Source organism: Macrobrachium nipponense, chromosome 19 (assembly GCF_015104395.2).
Source record: "Macrobrachium nipponense isolate FS-2020 chromosome 19, ASM1510439v2, whole genome shotgun sequence".
Taxonomy (NCBI): Eukaryota; Metazoa; Arthropoda; class Malacostraca; order Decapoda; family Palaemonidae; genus Macrobrachium; species Macrobrachium nipponense.
In genome coordinates, this window is record NC_061088.1 from 22,489,949 (window position 1) to 22,509,760 (window position 19,812).

A 19,812-nucleotide genomic window follows, 5' to 3' on the forward strand; every position below is an offset into this window, starting at 1 on the left:
CTGTCAAAAATACTCCTGGATGGCATGCAAGTTAGGATTGTTTTCATAAAGGCCCCCTTATACACAGATATCAGACCAACACCACCATAAACTATGGGGACTAATTCCATTTCATTGACTAAGAAAATAACTTATTTGTTCCTCTATCCCTGCAAAATAGTAATGATTTGTACACAAGAAGAGTCTACTTAAGACTCAGAGGTCTGGAAAAACTAAGCCCTATTAATAATAATGTACATAAGGTTTCTCAATGATGGCAAAATAGGAATAATAATATAAACCTTGCTTTGGTCATAGAAGGTAAAGTGGCTATTTTCTTCACTTACTTGAACTGGTAATCACTGTAACTGACCAGTAAAAATAACCAAAAGTGTAAGCACAAAAGGATTTTAATTCATTTACTCAGCTCTCTCTGTATTTTAATTAAGTTATAGAGTACACCACTTTTAACTGGTTCAAATAATCCAATTTCAATTTAATTTCACAAACAATATAAAGACCAAATTTGGCAACTAAAATACTATCTGTAATAGTTAAGTACAATTCCTGATATATATATATACGTGACAAAACAGACTTGTATTAATGAATGTCATTACCAGTCGTACTAAAGCAACAATAAGTCAACTACTTTGCAGCAGCAGCTTCTTCAACCCTTCTCAAGTTGATGTCACTTTCTGCAGAGTTCATATATCACAAAAAAAAAAAGTGCTTTGTAAATTACAATACTGTGCAGCAGGTTTGATTAGAAAATGAAATACACTAGAAATAGCAGGAACATTCCACAACATAGAAAAGAATTAAAAAAAAAGATTGCTTGAACTGACCACAAATACCTCTCAACTGAAGAATTTAAAGATGGTAGTGAATAGTATACGGCAGCAGTGACAAATAAAATCTTACAAAAACAGTCAATGTGAAAGTTAACAAGAAATGTCATGGCAATTTTTTTTACCAATCACAATGTATAATAAATGAATGATGACTTGTGCAAGGGTAGGGATGTCAATTTCAAGAATGTGGGATCACAATCAACGATTGCTGTTTAGAGAGGATTAAGTTGAAGATATTCACTGGTCACTTTCAACAAGCAACTATGATGAGATCTGGTGAACTCTATAATACAATTCTTGCCTGGAAATGACAAAATACAAGAACTAGAATAATAATTTACATGCATAAATATTACCTAAAAATACAGGTATCATAAATGTGTAAACTGCATCATAAAAATATACTGTTATGTACTACAGAACTTCTCTATGCTAGTATCAGACACATCATACATTCTTTGCTGGATACATACAGAATATTCAACTTGGCATACATGTAACTTCCAGTGTTGCAAATTTCACATAGGAAAATAATAGCAAAATAAAAACATCTGAATGACCCATGTTGTATTAAGACTAGTTTCAAAGTACTGTACTGTATATATAGTTAAAGAGAAGACAGAATGATAAAATTTACAGCTTGATATGATTCAGCATTTAATCACCTTTGTGATATCATACATCAGAAAAAGTGAAAAAAGGAAGCATGACTCATTTATGGTAATATGTACATCAAAAGTTATCTACATTGCCCTACTAAACATAATTCATTAAGAGTACTTTCTGGTCAATGGCTGTAATAAAACCAAACCCTGACTCAAAGCCAATACAGAATTATGATAACATGGGTATGCAAGAATTTTTTTTTTTTTTTTCCGTAAATTCAGTTTAATTAATGGCATACTGACTTCTATAAAGGGTGCCTCTCACCTGGTTTAAGAAACTATCGTAAAGTACATAAAACTTGCTCAAACATAGTTGACCATGAAGCTCATAAAACCTCTTAACATAGTTATAAAAGGTGTGCAGTGAAGTGTAATAAAACATAAGAATCATTTTGTTGCAATAGTCAGTAAAGCAGTAGTACCAATGACCAATTAAATTCATTTTAACAATTTTGCAATGCCTTGAAATTTGGCTGAATCATTTCCAACAAATGATAAAGCCTTCATATTCACAAGCGATATCTCAGCTTATCTATAACCTGAATACAATAAAATCAAAATAATATTATTGCTGAAGACTAATAATGTTGTAAGGTATTTCTCATAAAAGAACAAATATTGACAATTGGCGTAACGTAATTCCTCCGAAAAAAAAAAAAAAAAACCCATTTGTTATTTCTGTGTTTCTTGTATTAATGAATGCTACAGTAATGAACTAATCTAAGGCACTAATAACCTTCAATAATAGTGAATACACAGTCCAGTTTCTACTTCCCAATACATGCTGTTTGTTAACCTTCAATGATTGAAACTTGTAAATCCATATTTCCCAATTCTTTAATCAACCAGACTGTAAAGCAACAATTCTCTTCAAATCTTGAAAGTATCTTAGTAGTATAGGTATAATTTTTTTTATGTCTGAAATTAAGAATACCCATAGACATGTTACAGTGTATGGCTTTCTGTTAAAAATAAAAATAAAAAAGTGACACGCTAAGATTTGCTGGCTTTTAAAGCCAAGGAATTTTAGTGTCCCTGACTTTTGTAATACCCCCAATTGAAGATCTGCAACTTTCTCCAAGTATCAGTTTTCTACCTTTTTTAAATTACTTAAAGCCTGAGCTCCTTAACTGCAATCAACACTATATTGTTGGGCAATACCATGAGAGTGCACGTCAACATGGTATTTATACAGAATTATTTTTACATGGTCTACTTAAAACAAAAAAGAAACCTACCAAACTTACACATTTTAACAATTTCCAATGAATGACGATAAATACAGCATCTAAGTGACACCTTAATACGGATAGCCCATAAATCTACAAGATTAAAAAATACAGGTTTTCCAAGACAAAAACATAATACAAACATTGCATGATACAAATAATTTGACATGTATAAAATTGAAAAAAACTTTACCAACAAATTTTTAATCACTGTTAAAGCCAAAATGTGTGTCAATGTAAGTTACTGTAAAATTTAGGAGTTGTTAATAACATCCCCTCTAGGACAGTACCTTTTACAGTTGTCCTGCGTCGCCAAATGTATGATACTAAAGGTTCCTGCGCCATCCTTTCAATCCTATGCTGCACTGACTTTATCCCTTATCATCCATTTCCTTTGTGGCAGTCCTAGTCTTTCAATATGAATTACATGTTGGGATATATTATTACATGATAGTACAAATGTGCAAGATCACAGTTTCATAATTCAGCAGGATATACTACAATAAAACTTATTTTCAAATCTAAAACAAAAAGAAGGATTAAACAGTTGTTGTGAATTGTCAACCATTTTTGTGCTTGTTCTGTTCTAAAGCATAACTCACACAAAGGAATTTGCCTGTAATTATGTATTGTACAAGAATACTTCTCATCACTTTGAAATTGTCATAGAATTTTGCAGTGGTACTAAAAATGTTCAAAGTTCACAAAAAATAAATGTATTGCAACCTTTAAAAAAATAAAACAAATGTTATGAAAAAATACAACTTTGTCAAAAACAAAAGAACAGGCAGCAATAAAAAAACTTTTTAAAAAGCAGCTTTTCAACAAGAAGCAATGAGTCCTAGTACTTGATCAGATATTTAAGGTTATCTGGAGAAAACAATCACTTTAAAAACAATCTCTCCTAAGCGCCTCAGTAGTTAATCAAATACCTTAGGTTTAACCTTTCTCTCCTCACACTGGTCTTAAAAATTTCCAAAGTCCCCCATCATCACTGGTTTTCTATAAATCATCATTTTCTTTCAGAAACCGCAAAACCTGAGGACAGATGAGTCATTCTGGCATTCCATGCTATTAAAAACCTGTGTACAGGATATTAAAAAATCAGGACAGATTACGGTGTCGCTTGCAACTCGTGTTAGGATATTAAAAAATCAGGATAGATTACAGTGTCGCTTGCAACTCGTGTTATAAGTCAATCTGAATTTCATTATGAACTCAAAAAATATATATATTTTAAACTGAACTAAGATTTAACTGGTAATTATACAGATCAGCTCCACCTAAGTTTTGTATAGTAGAATTTACAAAAAACTAAACAGATTTATCTGGTGGGGGACTAGTCTGGAAAACCAGGGTTTTTGGGTAGGGTAATATGATCTGATGAAGTGTAGCGGGTCAATAAATTTTTTCCGTAAATGCACAAATGACACACTGGGTGCGTCATATGCAAGTTATTTTCGGGAAAAATTCAAGAAAAAAAAAAACGCGTCATAGAAAACGTAGTTGACACCATTGGGTTAACAGATGATGAATCTCAAAGAAAATGCAAACCCGACGGGCGCTAGCTTACTTAGCTATGATACAAAACATTAACAGAAGTGGGTTGAAAATCTGAAAATTGCACTCCATGAAAAATTACCATTTTTTAATCCATTATAGCTCATTAGCAAACAATTATAGCAAAATTATTGCTTCCACGTGAAAGATCAAACATTTCTACACAATTTAGGTAGAAAACAAACTCCCAAAACCTAATTATTATATTTTTCATGATTATTTCCAAAAAATCTACGATTTTTCTTAAAAATTTCATATTCATCACATTGTTTTAATTTCCAAGCCTCATAAAGATGTTTTGTTGCCTTAGGAAATAATTCAATCATTTGCTGACATAATAACACTAACCAGAAGCGTATATCAGTTATAGTTCGGATGTACCAAATTTTACCAAACAACTTTTCCATGAGCATTATTTTCGGCCTGTGCACAAGAGTTAAAGTGCTGGGTCCTACCCCTTCCAAACCTGATCTAAGGCAACTTAAATTATAAACTAATTCATTTTCTTACACACCTTGACCATTTGCCTTCCACCTTATGCCTCCCCTCAACATACCCTGATTTCCCATTGTGGCCTCCCTTTACCATTGGAAATACATTCCAAATTTGTAAATATAAATACATTTCAAATGTGTCATTAGAAACACATCTAAAATTTATCATTAGAAAAAGATAAAAAGTTTGCCAAAATCACATAAAAATAATCCGAAAAACTTATTACAAATTTAAATAACTTCCTTCTTTGTACACTAAATGTTTTAAGTTTCTACTAACATTCAAACCTGGCTACAAGTGGACAATTTTCTTCATCTAAAATATAAATACGTAATGGCTTTGACAAAATAATTGATTGGTCTAATTTCCAAATACTATAAAAACCACAAAAATTGCCACAATACTTAAGGAAATACAGTACTTCTCTTTTCCACCTTGGCACCAATTACTGGGTAACACAAAATTGATGGTAAACAAACACTAAACCTGATTCAACAAGGACTTCATAATATTCTAAGCTTTATGGTAACTTGGAGGTTGGTTAACAAGGAACTACAATTGTTATGAAGAGGTCTTGTGATACTGTATCTGGAAATTTAATTTGCTCTCATTTTTTTGCCATGGACCTTCTTGACATTCATCCTGAAATAGTGTCTAATTGAAAACTGAGAATAAAAAGTGGGGAAAAAGAAAGAAGGGGAAGAAGCAATAGGCACAACCATAAAAATGGGAAAGCACACAGTTATTTTTAAGAGGCAGGAGATAGTTACAGCAGTAAACAAGAAATTTCAAGTACCTAATGTTATGCCCCAAATTTTGGCACAAAATTATAGTTTATTATCAAGTAGTTTAACAAGACTAAGTGTTAAGTATTTTGCCCAGGACTTGGCCAAATATCTGTTATGACTAAACTTAAACTTGTGTTTCAACAGTGAGCAAAACAATTGCACACTGGAAATTGAACTAACAAACAACACAAGTTACAAGTGTTTATAAAAATATTTAAAATGAAGGCCTAAAAAGTACTAAAAATGTACATCTATTAAAACCAAACCTGTGGTGATTGTACATCTATTCAAACCAAACCTGTGAAGATGCATGAAATTTTTATTAAATTAAACAATATCAATTCATGCACAGGAAAGAACATATATAAAGCAAGATAAATCTCTTAACAAATCCAGGAATGTTCTATGAGGGTCCTCTAACTTAACCATGATAAATCCCAGGTGGGGGAAAAACCGAACATTTTCAAAACTACCACACTGTGTTATGACTACAATTTAAAGTATGGCCAACATAGACTAGAATCTGCACTTCCAGTCTTTACACCTACACTTCAACCCGTAAATTAGTTAGCATCAGAAAGGTCATATTTCATTCAACAGAAGTTACTAACATTCACAGCAGATAATTCAAAATATTTTCAACAATGCAAATCAGTAGGCTTTCTATTGAGTCCATGAGCCTCAGGAACTGAAAGTGCACATGCTATAAATTTGACCAGATGGTACAGAACAGACAATAGAGATATGAAAAAATCTTTGGTGGGAAGCATTGAGAGACTGAAAGTTGACAGACTATTTCAATCATTCATAAAAGATATATATGCCTATATATATATATATTTATATATATTTACAATGTACAAGTAATCACTTGTGAGTGCTGATATCCAATCACCTCTCATGCATTAACTGATAGAGAGTGCTGTACACTCTTCCATACAAAATGGGAACATAATACCAGCCAGCCATAAATACTGTACAACTATCCTACAAAAAGCCAAAATGATGTCACTGTCTGTTACATGGTAAACATTTCTACAGATTCTGACTGTAATGGATCATTAGGGTCAGTAAACAGTTGCAGAGGTTCGGCTCTAACAATAGAACCCTTATTGTTAAGTTCTTCTGACTGAAAGCCCTCACTCTCCATATGTGAATGCTCAGCTGCAAATTGAGCATATTCCTCATCAATTTCCTCTTGTCCAAACTGTACAGGTTGAAGTGATGAGGCATCAGAAGTTGTGGTAGATATCATTGGTGTACCATTAGCAGTTACTGTACTAGTAACAGTGGCTGTTACTGCTTCTTGGCTTGCAACTTCCTGATTTGATGAAGTTGGTGCTGACTGTATGATGTTTGAAGTTGTGGTTGTTGTAGTTGTGGATGAGGTATTATTTTCCATTACCACTGGTATGGCATAATAAACTCCAGTAGTTGCAGAATCCTGTCCAGCAACAAGAATAGTGGTGCTCCCGGGAACATTAGCACCAAGCTGATCCATCTGCTCAGCAACCTATTGAATAAATGGAAAGTACAGATTAATGTATCTGATTGGGAACAGACTGTCAATAAAAAAATAAAAAGTACTCTGTATATGAAACAATCACACTCAAATTTGCACAAAGCTGTGCTGGGGGTCATAATGAATGAATGTCCACATGAGAGTCTAAGCAAGGTCTTCTAATAAACAATAAGATGCATTATAAACTCAAACAGTAACACAACAGACCAAAGATTAATTGTGCAAAATCACTCATCTTAATACCTTTAATAAATCTCAATATACTAGTAAGCTTTTTAAGGAACTACGTATATATAAAAAAAACTGTAAACTGTCATAAAAGATAATGATGTTACAGTCTTTCTAAGGAATGTGAATTACACTGATCTTATACTACTCCTAATTCAAAGAAATTTAGTGTCACTATTTAAATAGTACTAACAACTGCATTCCATAACATAAATCCCAGAATTGTTCTGAGTCCAAAAGCACATTCCTTACAGAAACAGGAAACAGCTGAAAAAGGGCTGCACATTTACATTCTTCACTAAGTTCTTACTAACACTACATCAATTTTTGCTAAATCTGAGAAATATTTTTATTCCAATACATATGCTAAGTTCTGACAGAGTTTACCTCTCAGGTAAACCTTTACCTAATGCTGAATATGGCACTTTTCTCTGAAACCCAGACTGAACACCTGCAATTTACTAAGAACACATGTAGCTTTAGAGACAAAGCAGACAAATTCAGCTTACGGGATGAATACTTCATCAATCCTCTTAGACTACCAATTATAACTTTCCTATTACATGCAGCCCCTGGTTATCGGCAGACTCGGTTAATGGCGATCAGGTTTTATGGAGCTCAGAAATTTTCTTTATTTGTATTATTTTTTATTACTTTTTTTTCTTATTTTTTAAAAATTGTTTTAAACTTAATTTTTGGAGTCATAACGGGCTGAGTTTTGGTTATGGGTGCCATAAGGTGCTGATAATAAATAGTTATGGCATCATAACATACTTCCTAACAGAACAGAGGCGCCATAAATTGCCAACAAGTTTCAGTTGGTTCCAATATCATAAAAAATTCTGAACAAATATGTACAGAATAAATATTGAAATGTAATGTACTGATATTCTCCAGTTATATTATTAACTTGTAAAAGAAAAATCAAATATTAATTTTGTTCAGAGCATATATAAATTAGACCATAATCTTTGTTCAGAACATATATAAATTAGACCATTTATGATTTCACATTGTTTCCCACAAGTACAAATCCAGAGAAAGGTTTTGAATGACCTACCACCAAATTGTTGAATCGTTCTCCCTTTTAACTTTTCTAAATTGTATTTCTTGACCATTTGTTTATGATCTAACCAACCTCATTTTAACTTTGCCAAGTGTTCTCTTAATTTCTTTTCCAGTGAGAAAAAATTGTTATGATTATTCTGTTTACTTATAAAAAAGCTCTTCAAGAGGCCCGGTGGAAGACGAAATTATCGAGCTATTAATACGCTTTATTTTCTTTTCTCCTGTGAACTAAACTGACATAAGTATCTCATCTCCAAGGTATGAAGAATATCTTTAGAAAAATGAAATGAAGAACAGAAATACGGCAGATTACAAACCTTGAATGCTGACTCAACAATGTTAAGTTCTTCCTGATCCCTTCGCTTTGGTGCATCTCCATCAACTTCAAACTTCACTTCTGTTGCTCCATAAGTAGAATCTGCATCACAATATGTAGTAGTTTCAACTGAGGAACTATCAGAATCAACTACTTTTGGGACTTTACGTGGGGGACGTCCTCTTGTGCCTCCAGTTCGTTTCACAACAGTTTTCTTAGGTGATGCCACAGTTGTAGTAGATGATGTGGCACTCGTCAACTCGGATACACTAACTTTGTAATAATTTAAACTTGGGTCTACTTCTTTTACTACAGGAGGTGGTAACTCTGGTATTTTGCCTTCTTTCCGTAACTTGGCAACACGAGACTTGTACTGATTATTGGTAAGGCCATGAACAGAACTGTAATGGTCACGAAGACCTGCCCTGCCATCCAACATGGCATTACATATTCTGCATGGAGTGCTCTGAATCTCATGCATATTATGCATGGTACGTAAGTGAGTTCGTAAATGAACTTTCTGGATAAAACCTTTGTGACAGTAGTCACACTTAAAAGGTCTTTCACCTGTATGTACACGCACATGCATCTCCAACTGTCCTTGACTTGGGAAATTTTTGCCACAAATATAACAATTGAGGCCTCCATCTTCCTCATGCATGCGCACCATATGAGACTTGAGGGAATCTGTTCGTGTGAAGACCTACAGTAAAAGAAAGAGCACCTTAATACAAAAAACATGGAATAATCAAGGGTCACTTGATTATACAGCTATCTATAATTACTGTGATTTACGTATGAAGCATGTCACATACCAAAGAAAGTCTGGAATTAGTTCTTTGCAGTGTTGGTTTTTGGGAATCCATTTATTCAAAAAATCTACCAAAATAAGAAAATAAATAAATTTAACTTGGATGCTAAACCCAAGAACAGGTTAAGAGGATTATTTCCTGGGAATAATGAGATAACTTTAATATTTGGTAAAAAGATTGATATCTCAAAAGTAACAAAACAAATATAAAATGGGGAAAAACAAAACTATGTTGAAGTCCTAAAGAACCAGACTGCAAAGGTCTGGATTTCATAAAGATCCACTTTTTTTTACATAACCAACCAAACTTAAAAAGAGAAAGTAAAAATAATGTATGAATCTATGCTTCAATAAGCAATTTAGTATAAATTCTTGACTGTATTTTATTAATGAAGGTTAAACAACTGTATTTTATTAATGAAGGTTAAACAAAGTAAAAACAAGGGAAACACACTTCTGTAATAGATAAAATACTTTGTTGAAATGCACTCGACTATAAACAGTCAAATTCCTTAATACCAAATAAAAGAAAACATGAGAGAAAGGGAGGCACAAAAACTCTTAGAAGTTTTTTGTAATGGCTGGTAAACAAAATTGGATTACTTATGAATTCATAATATAGTAATCATTTTATCATTTGGGAGAAAAATCACAAGCTACTGATCAATAAGTTAGCCTGTTCTGCATTTTATACACTTGCCCACCCACCCACACTTTACAAATCAACAACACAGCACTGCAAGCTACCACTGGTTATGCAATTAGAGAGCAAATTGCAACACATATCCTGAACAAAAAGAAATAATTGAGATAAATGTCGGTATGGCATTTTACTCATACTGTAATACAGTGCTGACATTACAGAAGTACTGTGTAACAGTACTTTTTTCCTGTTAATATACAGTACACAGTACTGCCACTATTACTGTACAATACTGACAACAGAAAAATTGTAATGCTATAGAAAAACTCTGTATACTATTATATGATAAATATTTAAAATGAAAATATACAAAAACAACAGCTGGAATGGGATTTTACTCTACTAAAACTGCCAATTTAAAAATTACGCTCTAACTAGACTTCCACCTGATCACTTTTATATATTTCCCAAGACTATCTTTATACTGGCATATCCTTCATAAACATACAAAACATTACTGTGATGCTTTAATCGGAATCTGATTAAGATAATGCTGGAAGCAAAGATTTCAAGGGTAAAAACAACGATAAGTAAATACATAACCACCAACAAAAGATGAATAGTAATAAATCACCATCCCCATGATCATAGTAAGTAATTTCCTTTGTAAAACTCAATTTGAATTTCATATATTCTGAGAGTTACATTACATTATGAAGAACTTAAGTACAGGTACCACTAATAGAGGTATGTGCTAACAGAAACATACAGACTGAATAGGTTACTTAGTTCTTCACAACTTACCTTGATGTTGAGATTGTTTTCCTAAAAAAAAATATTCAATTTCTATCAAGTTAAAATATAGTATGGGATACTTACATGAACTAACAACATTTTCAGAGCTATACCCTTCCAGCACAGCTCATTTACAAAAGTAGCCATTCAAGTGGAGCCTGGGAACAAAACCTCAAAATACAAGGGACAACTCTGATGCGTAAGGTCTTACCTTGCCACATATTGAACATGTAAGATTATTAGACTCTTCGTGGTCATTCACCAAATGTTGATGCAAGACATGACGCTGAGGGAAAACCTCATCACAATATGGGCATGGAAATTCTTTCACCTCACGGTGGGCTCTCATGTGCACTCGCAAGGTTGTTACTGATCTGAAGATTTCAAACAAAATACTGCATTATTACCACATAGATAAAACCCAGTTAGAACAGTCTCATCTAGTCTGTCTTTTCAAAGTCTCAAGCAAACAGACCCTCAATAAACAAATTCAATCTTAAACTTAGCTCTCAACCTGCTTTTTCTAACTACTACTTCTTACATGTTATTGAATGTTTTTTCCCTAACAATCTAATAAATTCAGAAAAATTTTAGTGTTCTTACTCTGAAACAAGGCTTTCTGATGGCACAAATTACTAAAAATCACAAATTACATAAAGAGCAAAACTAAGATTAAAAGTTGACAATAGCTCTCACAATAATATACTATAAGGTTATTTTGTCAAAATACAGACGACCCGCCATATTCACGGAGGATGGGTACCATACACCCCCCTCGCATGGCCAAAATCCAGCAAATACTTAAAACCCCACTCAAAATACTTAGAACTGCCTAAAAATGCTTATACCTGAGTATTTTAATAGTTTTATCACAAAAGGTGCAGTCACAAAAATTATATGAAAATATAATAATTTGTGAATATTTCTCAGTGAAAAATACCGGAAATAGGCGAATTTTCCACAAATAATGGGTATACACGGTCCATAGAAAAATCCGCAAATAGGCGAGTCTGCAAATTGTGAGTCCGCAAATAGCGGAGGTCGACTGTAAATTTCATCTTACTATTAAACCACCAATCATATTCTGCTAATATTCGTAGTCTATGAATGCCTATATACACAGAAGTCATTTACCTAACAGTCATAAGAGGAATAATAACTGCAAATTCACCACCTAGAACCTCAGTCACTTGGCTTTTTTTTTTTTTTTTTTTTTTTAACATAAGTAGGGCTGGGAGGAGGTCGATTTGATTCTATACATTTTAGGCTGAAAAGCTAAGCACTAGGGCACCTTAAGCTATTTAATCCTTAGGACATGAACAGAGGGAGTTGGAGTAGTTGAACTGAGAGATAAAGAGACCCAGAAAATGAATGGGTTAAAGTGAAAGGATGGGGATGGGGGGGGGGGGGTGGGGGGGGGGGGGGGGGGGGGGGGGGGGGGGGGGGGGGGGGGGGGTGGGGGGTGGGGGTGGGGGGGGGGGGGGGGGGGGGGGGGGGGGGGGGGGGGGGGGGGGGGGGGGGGGGGTGGGGGGGGGGGGGGGGTACTGGGAGAACACCCCAAAGTTGTACTGCAAAATAATAGTCAGGAAGGTTGGACAGCAACACTGAGGAAAGGAAGCAGGAAAGGAGGTAAAGTTAAAGAATAAAAACTGGGCACACCTTGGGACAAAGAAACTCTGCAAACACCCTTTAGTAATGCCTAGACTGCACAAACTGAGATGCATTGGCGACACTACTCTCCAATGTAGGCAACATTTCACGATATTTGTATAAGTAATGGCCCATGCAGGTACTGCACAGCATCATATACTCCCTGAACTGTTATTCAGGAACCCAATAATTTGCCATGCCATAATGAACAAACTATGTGCAAACTATGTCCTTATTGTAAAAAGAAAAAAAAAAATGAGTTTTTACAAGTTTTCATACAAACCCGACAACCATAAAGGGTTTCATTGCCTTCCTCCCATCCCTACACTTGTTCTGCTCAGAACTAAAGGACTCTCTAGAAATAAGTCTGGATTAATATGCTCCCCATGTATAAAAAAAACAATTATTTTTTCCAAATAACACAAGAGAACTCACCGGAATTCTTTACCACACTCTTCACAAGGAATACCAGGACCATCATCTGCACCCCGGGGCTGACTTCGTCGACCAGGTTTCTTCCCTTCCTTGCCACCAACATTAGAAGGAAAGTCAAATACCTAAAAAGAAGCAAAGAAACAACCGAGTTCATTGCTGATCAATACACTATCATTAATAAAATTTGTTTCAATATTCAACAAAGAGTACAGGCAGTCCACGGTTATTGGCGGGGGTTCCACTCCTGACAGCATCTATAACCAAAAATCGGCGATAACAGCACAGAACCCTGGTATTGATGCCGATAACCAGGAATCAGCACCACTGTTAAGTGACGATCATAAGCGGGGATAGGGACATATCGGCACTGAAAATCCAATTATGGTCGTCGCTAAACGAGTGCAATAAAACAGGATCACCGATAACCGGGGACTGCCTGTAATGAAAAATGAGGAGGAACTTACTGCACATGCTTTCTCTTGCAGTACTGTCATATCAGCTGTGATCTTATTCTATAGGTTACTGCTTTCATTTTAAATGAGTGCACTCAATTTATATTCACCTTGGTAATGAATGAAATATATACAGTAATACCTCAATCTTATGCGATTCGAGTTGTGCAAATACACAATAGTCCAAGCTTTTCATTGGAACCTAACTAATTATTCTGGAGAAACCCTGCAAAAGTGTTTGTTTAATTTTCTATGTAATTTGTTTAATTTCTTATGTAATTTATAAGTTTTCAAGCTTTTATGTGTAAATTGAATAACACTGAATAATAAAAACAATAATTCTCTCTCTCTTTTTCACTGAGATGAGAGAATTTAGGTGTATATACATACTATGTTTACATTGGTATGACTTCTATGAAACTGTCCAAGATTTTTCTTGGCACACGCAAGAAGGAGCAATTAAAAACCATACCAGGAAGCAATCTCCCATGAAGGTACTATTAAGAATACTAAGATAATAGGGAGGGCTCCTCACCAGCAATGTTTACGACTTCTCGAGGAACTCCTTATACAACAAGAAAAGCCCTCACTGAATACGAGACAGGAAGTGTTCTTCCTCCCAACCAACTTAAGAAGACATGATCAATAATGATATAAATAATACCAGAGCAAGCAAGGTGTCCAACCCAAGAATATTAGATGAGATGAGCAGTCCAGCAGCCACAAAAAATTCAAGCCGCCGTGACATCACACAACGTCACACAATGCCCAGGGATATTAAGCCCCAGCCTCGATGGTCTGAGGTTGCAACAGCGTGACCTTCAAAGACGAGAAGTATCTTGAAAGAAACTTTCTCCATCCAATAGGAAGAATGCACTGCCCCACAACCAATGAAAAATCAGCGAGCGGTTGACCACCTCTACTGACCTACCACTATATATTGAAGAATTCAACTAAACCGAACATACTCATACCTTTATTTATTTACTATTTACTTTCTGTAATTGTAAATAAATTTTAATGCAACAATATCCCTGAAAATGACTCCTCCTGATGAATCATTTCAGTGCAATACTTGCCAGTTGTAATAGCAGAGAGAGAGCAATAATACTTGTTTGAAAGAGGATCTCCTTCCAAAATAATAATAATAAGAAGAAAATAATTGTAATTACAATATTTGTATGTGAGTATTTTAAAGAAAAAAACTTTCCATTTCACTTTTAAGTAAGAACACTCTTCTCTACCTCTCTCTCTTTTACTGAGATGAGAGAATTTTTATGATACTTACATGTATATGTTTATTAATATTTGCAAATACCAATACTAATATTATTATGATAATAATAATAATAATAATAATAATAATAATAATAATAATACAACTATAATCACAAAATGATGCTATAAAAAACTTTCCCTTAATCTTTCTTTTTAACTCCACCATAAGCTCGAAGTCCAGAGCTGTCAAATATGTCAAGTAATGTGACAGGAGGGGAGTGTTGCCACTAGCAATCAATGACTTTTATGTAATTCTCTCTCTCTCTCTCTCTCTCTCTCTACATATGTAATCTTCACACTCCAATATTTTTACCAACCGTTTATGTATTAAGGGTAAAATGTATTAAGCTAACTTTTAAAAGAAATTCCAGTAACTTTAATTTCATCTCTCTCTCTCTCTCTCTCTCTCTGCAATAAAGAAAAACCCTTCACCCTTCACTTGCCTACTACACTCCAATGCCCCCTTGTTTTTGCTGTACATACTGCAAATATTAAAACTTTTCAGAAACCATGACATTCTTACCCATGAAAAGTAATTTTTGCATCTGCCATGTTATGATATTATCTTTTCAGAGATAACTATTTAAATAATCATGCTTTACAAATCTTATAAATAAACAAAAGGTATTTACATCCAGTCTTCAAGAATAAACAGCGAATTACAGGCAAAAACAGTTTGAAACACTAAGGGATTTTTTGTACAGTATTTAATGGTTCATTTAATACTGTTTAATCCTTACTCTATTTCACAGATACAGCTCCTTGGCTGATTCAGTTTTTGGGATAAAGGCACACAATGTGCAAGACCCTATATCCTTGTTTGAATATGATTTCTAAGAAATTTATATCTTATTTCAAAGAAGTGGTTTCATCACACGACTTATGTCATTCACATTTTATTTTATAAACAGAAAGGAGCAACTGTCTTCCTTTCATAAACATTTAAGTAATAAAAATGGAAAAGCCACAATCAGTGCAATATCCACACCAAAATATAATCACTGTCCAATGGAAAATTTTTGAATCTTTAAAAAATGGCATTAAACCAATCAAATACTTTTCACAAGACCCCATTAACTTACACAATAACTTGAACATAAACTGCAATAAGATAGCTGTGTACATACCAGTCTTCTAAATTTGTCCTATAAGACACAAATCAAGCATGTCTAGTAGGCAATAAAGTAAGTGCAAAAAACTGAAAATATGAGATGGAATCCAACAGAAACCAAAAGACGGCAAGAAATTTCCACATTCAATATTTTTGAAGAAGTGATAGGTAACAAAACAAAAAAAATGTTGAGGAATATAAGAATAAAAAAAATAGATTAAAAAGTAAGAAAAGTCCTCGCTATATACACATTATATACAATGGTTATGTATGCATTATATATAATGGTTAAGTGCTGGTTACTAAAACAATTCCATTACTAAACACACACACACACACAAAAAGGCAAAACAGCAACTAACACCAATGGAGATGTACTCATTCAAGTACAAACAAGTTACAACATTTGTAAAATCCCAGTACTGTACAGTAAAGGTATTCCACATAAAGTGACTGATCTTGAAATGCCTGTACTTTCTAAATCTTATGTGAAAAACTAAAATTAAATTTATTCCTGAAATGCATTAGCAAAGTAATTGATATACTACCATTGACATTCAGCTCAAAGTTTAAAATATTACTAGAAATTTTTTAGACGAAACAGTTATAAGTGGATAAAAAGGTAAACACTGACTTTATACAAAATATGTTGTGACCTGCCATTCTTAGAAAAAGATAAAAAAAAATAAATAAATAAATAAAATGAGGGGAGGAGAAGGGGAAGAGTACAGGCAGTCCCCAGGTTATGTTAAGTTCAGGTTACGTCGTTCCCGACTTACGGCGCTTACCTCATGGTGCTGTTAACCACAAGTTTTCTGCGCCGTAAGTGGATTTACGGCGCTGTTAACTGCTTCATGGCGAGTAAGCCAAACTTACGGCACTGTAAGTGCTATTTATTCCCATTATAATTATGATTATTCGGGTAAAGGCAATTTTCGACTTACACCACCCTGCCGGGAACAGAACCTGCACTGTAACCTGGGGACTACCTGTAAAAGTCTACCAAGCCAGCCCAACATTTAAATATGAGACTTACATCATCTTCCTCTGACAGCTGCGTTGCAACAAGAAATAAAACAGAATGGTGTTAGTACATAGACTTAAACATATTAGTCTGACCCTTTCAGATATATATTCTATAACAACAGAAAAATTGGGTTTCCATTTCAATTTAAATGAATCTAAATATAAGAAACAATTTACTACAAAAAAAAAAAAGTTAAAAGACTTAATTTACTACAAAAGTAAAAAACTTAAAAGACTCTCAAGTAAAATTCCCACTGACATTTCTGACAAAAATATTGAAAACATGACATCAATATGCAAATAAATATATAACAAGCATTATGATTTGTTTAACCATAGAAGTGAACTAATAGCAAAAATGGTCCGTGAAAACCACTGCCCAGGATACTGGCCAATGAAACACACAACCTAATACCTTTCTCTTGCAAAGACAGGCAAGGATCAGCCATGAAGGAAGTACCTGATCTTTTGTACCTTTTTAAATGAACTGTGGTTAAAGGTCAGGAAAACAGAAGCAAACACACTCTAAAGGCTTGGCAGCTGAAATATTCTGCATGCTGTGTACTCTGAGAAATACTGATTTTCACTGTAGGAAGCAGTACATAGACAGTCAGGTGTTATGGAATCACTTCACACAAGAAGGGATATTCCCTTACTCTTCAAAGAACAGTGATCAAGTTTCAATGGAAAAAAGGAAGCCAATTTGGACCCAAAATGAAGAGAATTAGAGATGAAGTGAGTCTGGGATCACTGACCCAATGAATTACCTTAGATTCAATCTTACTGAAGGAGATATAAGCAACACCCCAAATATAAAGCAATACTGCAACGGTAAAATAATTTAAAAATCTAAGCTTTAATAACTGAGATGAACAGAATTTCAAGTATCCCCATTGTAAATAATCCAAGATTGTCTTGGAGGAACTGAATCTGACTGCCATGAGTTCCATTTAGGTAATCTAAGGGAATCAGAAGTAATATATGACAACTGAAAAATTCAAGATGGAGTGTCATCAAAAGAACAAGTCTGGTAGGTGAATGAAGAAGAAAAGGCCTGGATGCAAAACATAGACTGGAGATGAGTAACACTGAACTTGAGCAGGAAAAGGAAGGTGACAATAGATTCCTAATGTTGCACCATCCAAAGGATACAGAGGTCTGATATAAAAAATAATGGAAATATGCTTGCAGAGAGGGAAGCAGTAAAAACATAGTACGAGCTTTGGCTAAAAGCACCTTGTTCTGTAACTTGTCCAACGGAACAAAAAAGTGATAACAGACATTTTCATAAAGTTTTAATAATACTGTAGTAAAATTAAAGAAAATAAGATGATAGTTGGAATGTAGGAAGAATCTGGTAATCCAAGAGGTAAGATGAGTGAAGGATTTAACTACTACTGGCAAAAAGAAACAAAATATGAACAGGAGCCAGTTGGTTTGCATTCCCTTGAGGAACAGTTCACAAATAAAATTTAAACATGATGCCTTGCCAATTTTTGAATGCAAGAACCCTATAGACCTTACAAAAAGAGGCTAGCACTGAAGAGTACAAAGAATTATATGTGAAAGCTCTTGGAGCATCATGAGCACTGTGTCCTTTGGACAGAAAGCAAGATATAGTTTCATCAGGAGTGAAGAGGCAGAAAAATTTTATTTTCATGATAAAATAAATTTTTGAACATACTCACCTGGTAGTTATATATATAGCTGACGTCAGGGACGTAAGCTATATATATAACTACCAGGTGAGTTAGATGTTTGAAATATTGCAGAAATTATGAAATTCAAGAGCAAAGGGCAAGACACTTTTTCTTATAGACAACTGAAAAGTCAGTACGTAATAGACTCTGATAACAAATTTAGACATGCATTTTTTATCACATTTTCAATGTCAAATACAAGCCTCTAGAGTCTGTGTATTAGTGTAGCACCTAGCAATGGCCAGAACATATCCAAAAAGAATCTTATGCTGTATGGGTAATATTCCATAGCTTCTTGAGTGTGAGTGAAATAGTTTCATACAAGAGTGCATTCTGAATTCTGACAATGCAACATACTTCTTTTTCTTCACATTTATTCTTAGACAAAATCTAGTTTTGTGATATCCACAGATACAATGGGTTTTACTATACAGTGGGATTTCTGTTTTTGTTTTTGATGGGCCTGTACTCTTTACACAACTGAAACATGGCACTGACAAGTGTAATGGAAGCAGGAAGTGTACACAAGAATGTTAAGATTCACGGCCTATGTAAATTAAGACGATCATATGACCAATGAAAAATTGCAGAGATATGATGTCCCATTGCTAGAAAACAGAATAAGATCTAAAAGAAAGAAAATGGAATAGGATCCCAAAAAAAAGAAAATGGAATAAGATCCAAAAGAATGAAAGACAATATGGACACATGAGAAGATGGGGTAGGGAGCAGATAGTTAAAAAGAAGTATAGTATATGTATGTAGTAAGACAAAGATCTATAGACAGAGCCCAGGATATCGTGTAGAAAGAACAGATGAAAACCTAGACCTGGTAGTTCAAGCAAAAAAAGGCACAGGATGAAGGAATGTGGAGAGAATTTATTTCCCTTCATGCTTAACCCCAAGATGATGAAAATACCTTATCATTCACTGCAGGAAATGTAATTATAAACAAATAAATATCATTCAGCTAAACCAAAGGTGTTATTCTACAACAATAAGAAATTATATTAATACATGCATTCATGACAAAAGTTTTAATATGCAACCTTACCTCAATGATATCTCCCTCTTCTTCATCCTCCTCCTCCTCCTCCTCATCATCTGGGTCCAACAAAACTTTTGATTGCGGCTTCTCTTTTATAACCTGAAAAAAAGGCCAAGAAATGAACAATGCTAAAGCACTAGACTTGTAAATTTTCCTTAA

General features: G+C 34.2%; 1 protein-coding gene across 4 annotated transcripts in view; it reads right to left on the reverse strand.

Annotated features, from left to right (window-relative positions):
• Window positions 1–406: 406 nt before the first annotated feature.
• LOC135214925 (zinc finger protein 76-like) overlaps window positions 407–19,812 on the reverse strand; it is a 29,447-nt gene continuing 10,041 nt past the window's right edge. For 3 of the 4 annotated variants that reach the window (XM_064249410.1, XM_064249418.1, XM_064249425.1), the window contains exons 6-11: window positions 19,660–19,752; window positions 16,916–16,933; window positions 13,039–13,160; window positions 11,165–11,327; window positions 8,706–9,407; window positions 407–7,083 (exon numbers count right to left, since the gene is read on the reverse strand). In XM_064249410.1, the coding sequence (XP_064105480.1) occupies window positions 6,589–7,083; window positions 8,706–9,407; window positions 11,165–11,327; window positions 13,039–13,160; window positions 16,916–16,933; window positions 19,660–19,752 (1,593 nt within the window). In that variant the 3' untranslated portion in view covers window positions 407–6,588. The remainder of the gene's footprint in view (window positions 7,084–8,705; window positions 9,408–11,164; window positions 11,328–13,038; window positions 13,161–16,915; window positions 16,934–19,659; window positions 19,753–19,812) is intronic. The other variant, XM_064249433.1, reaches the window with a different exon arrangement.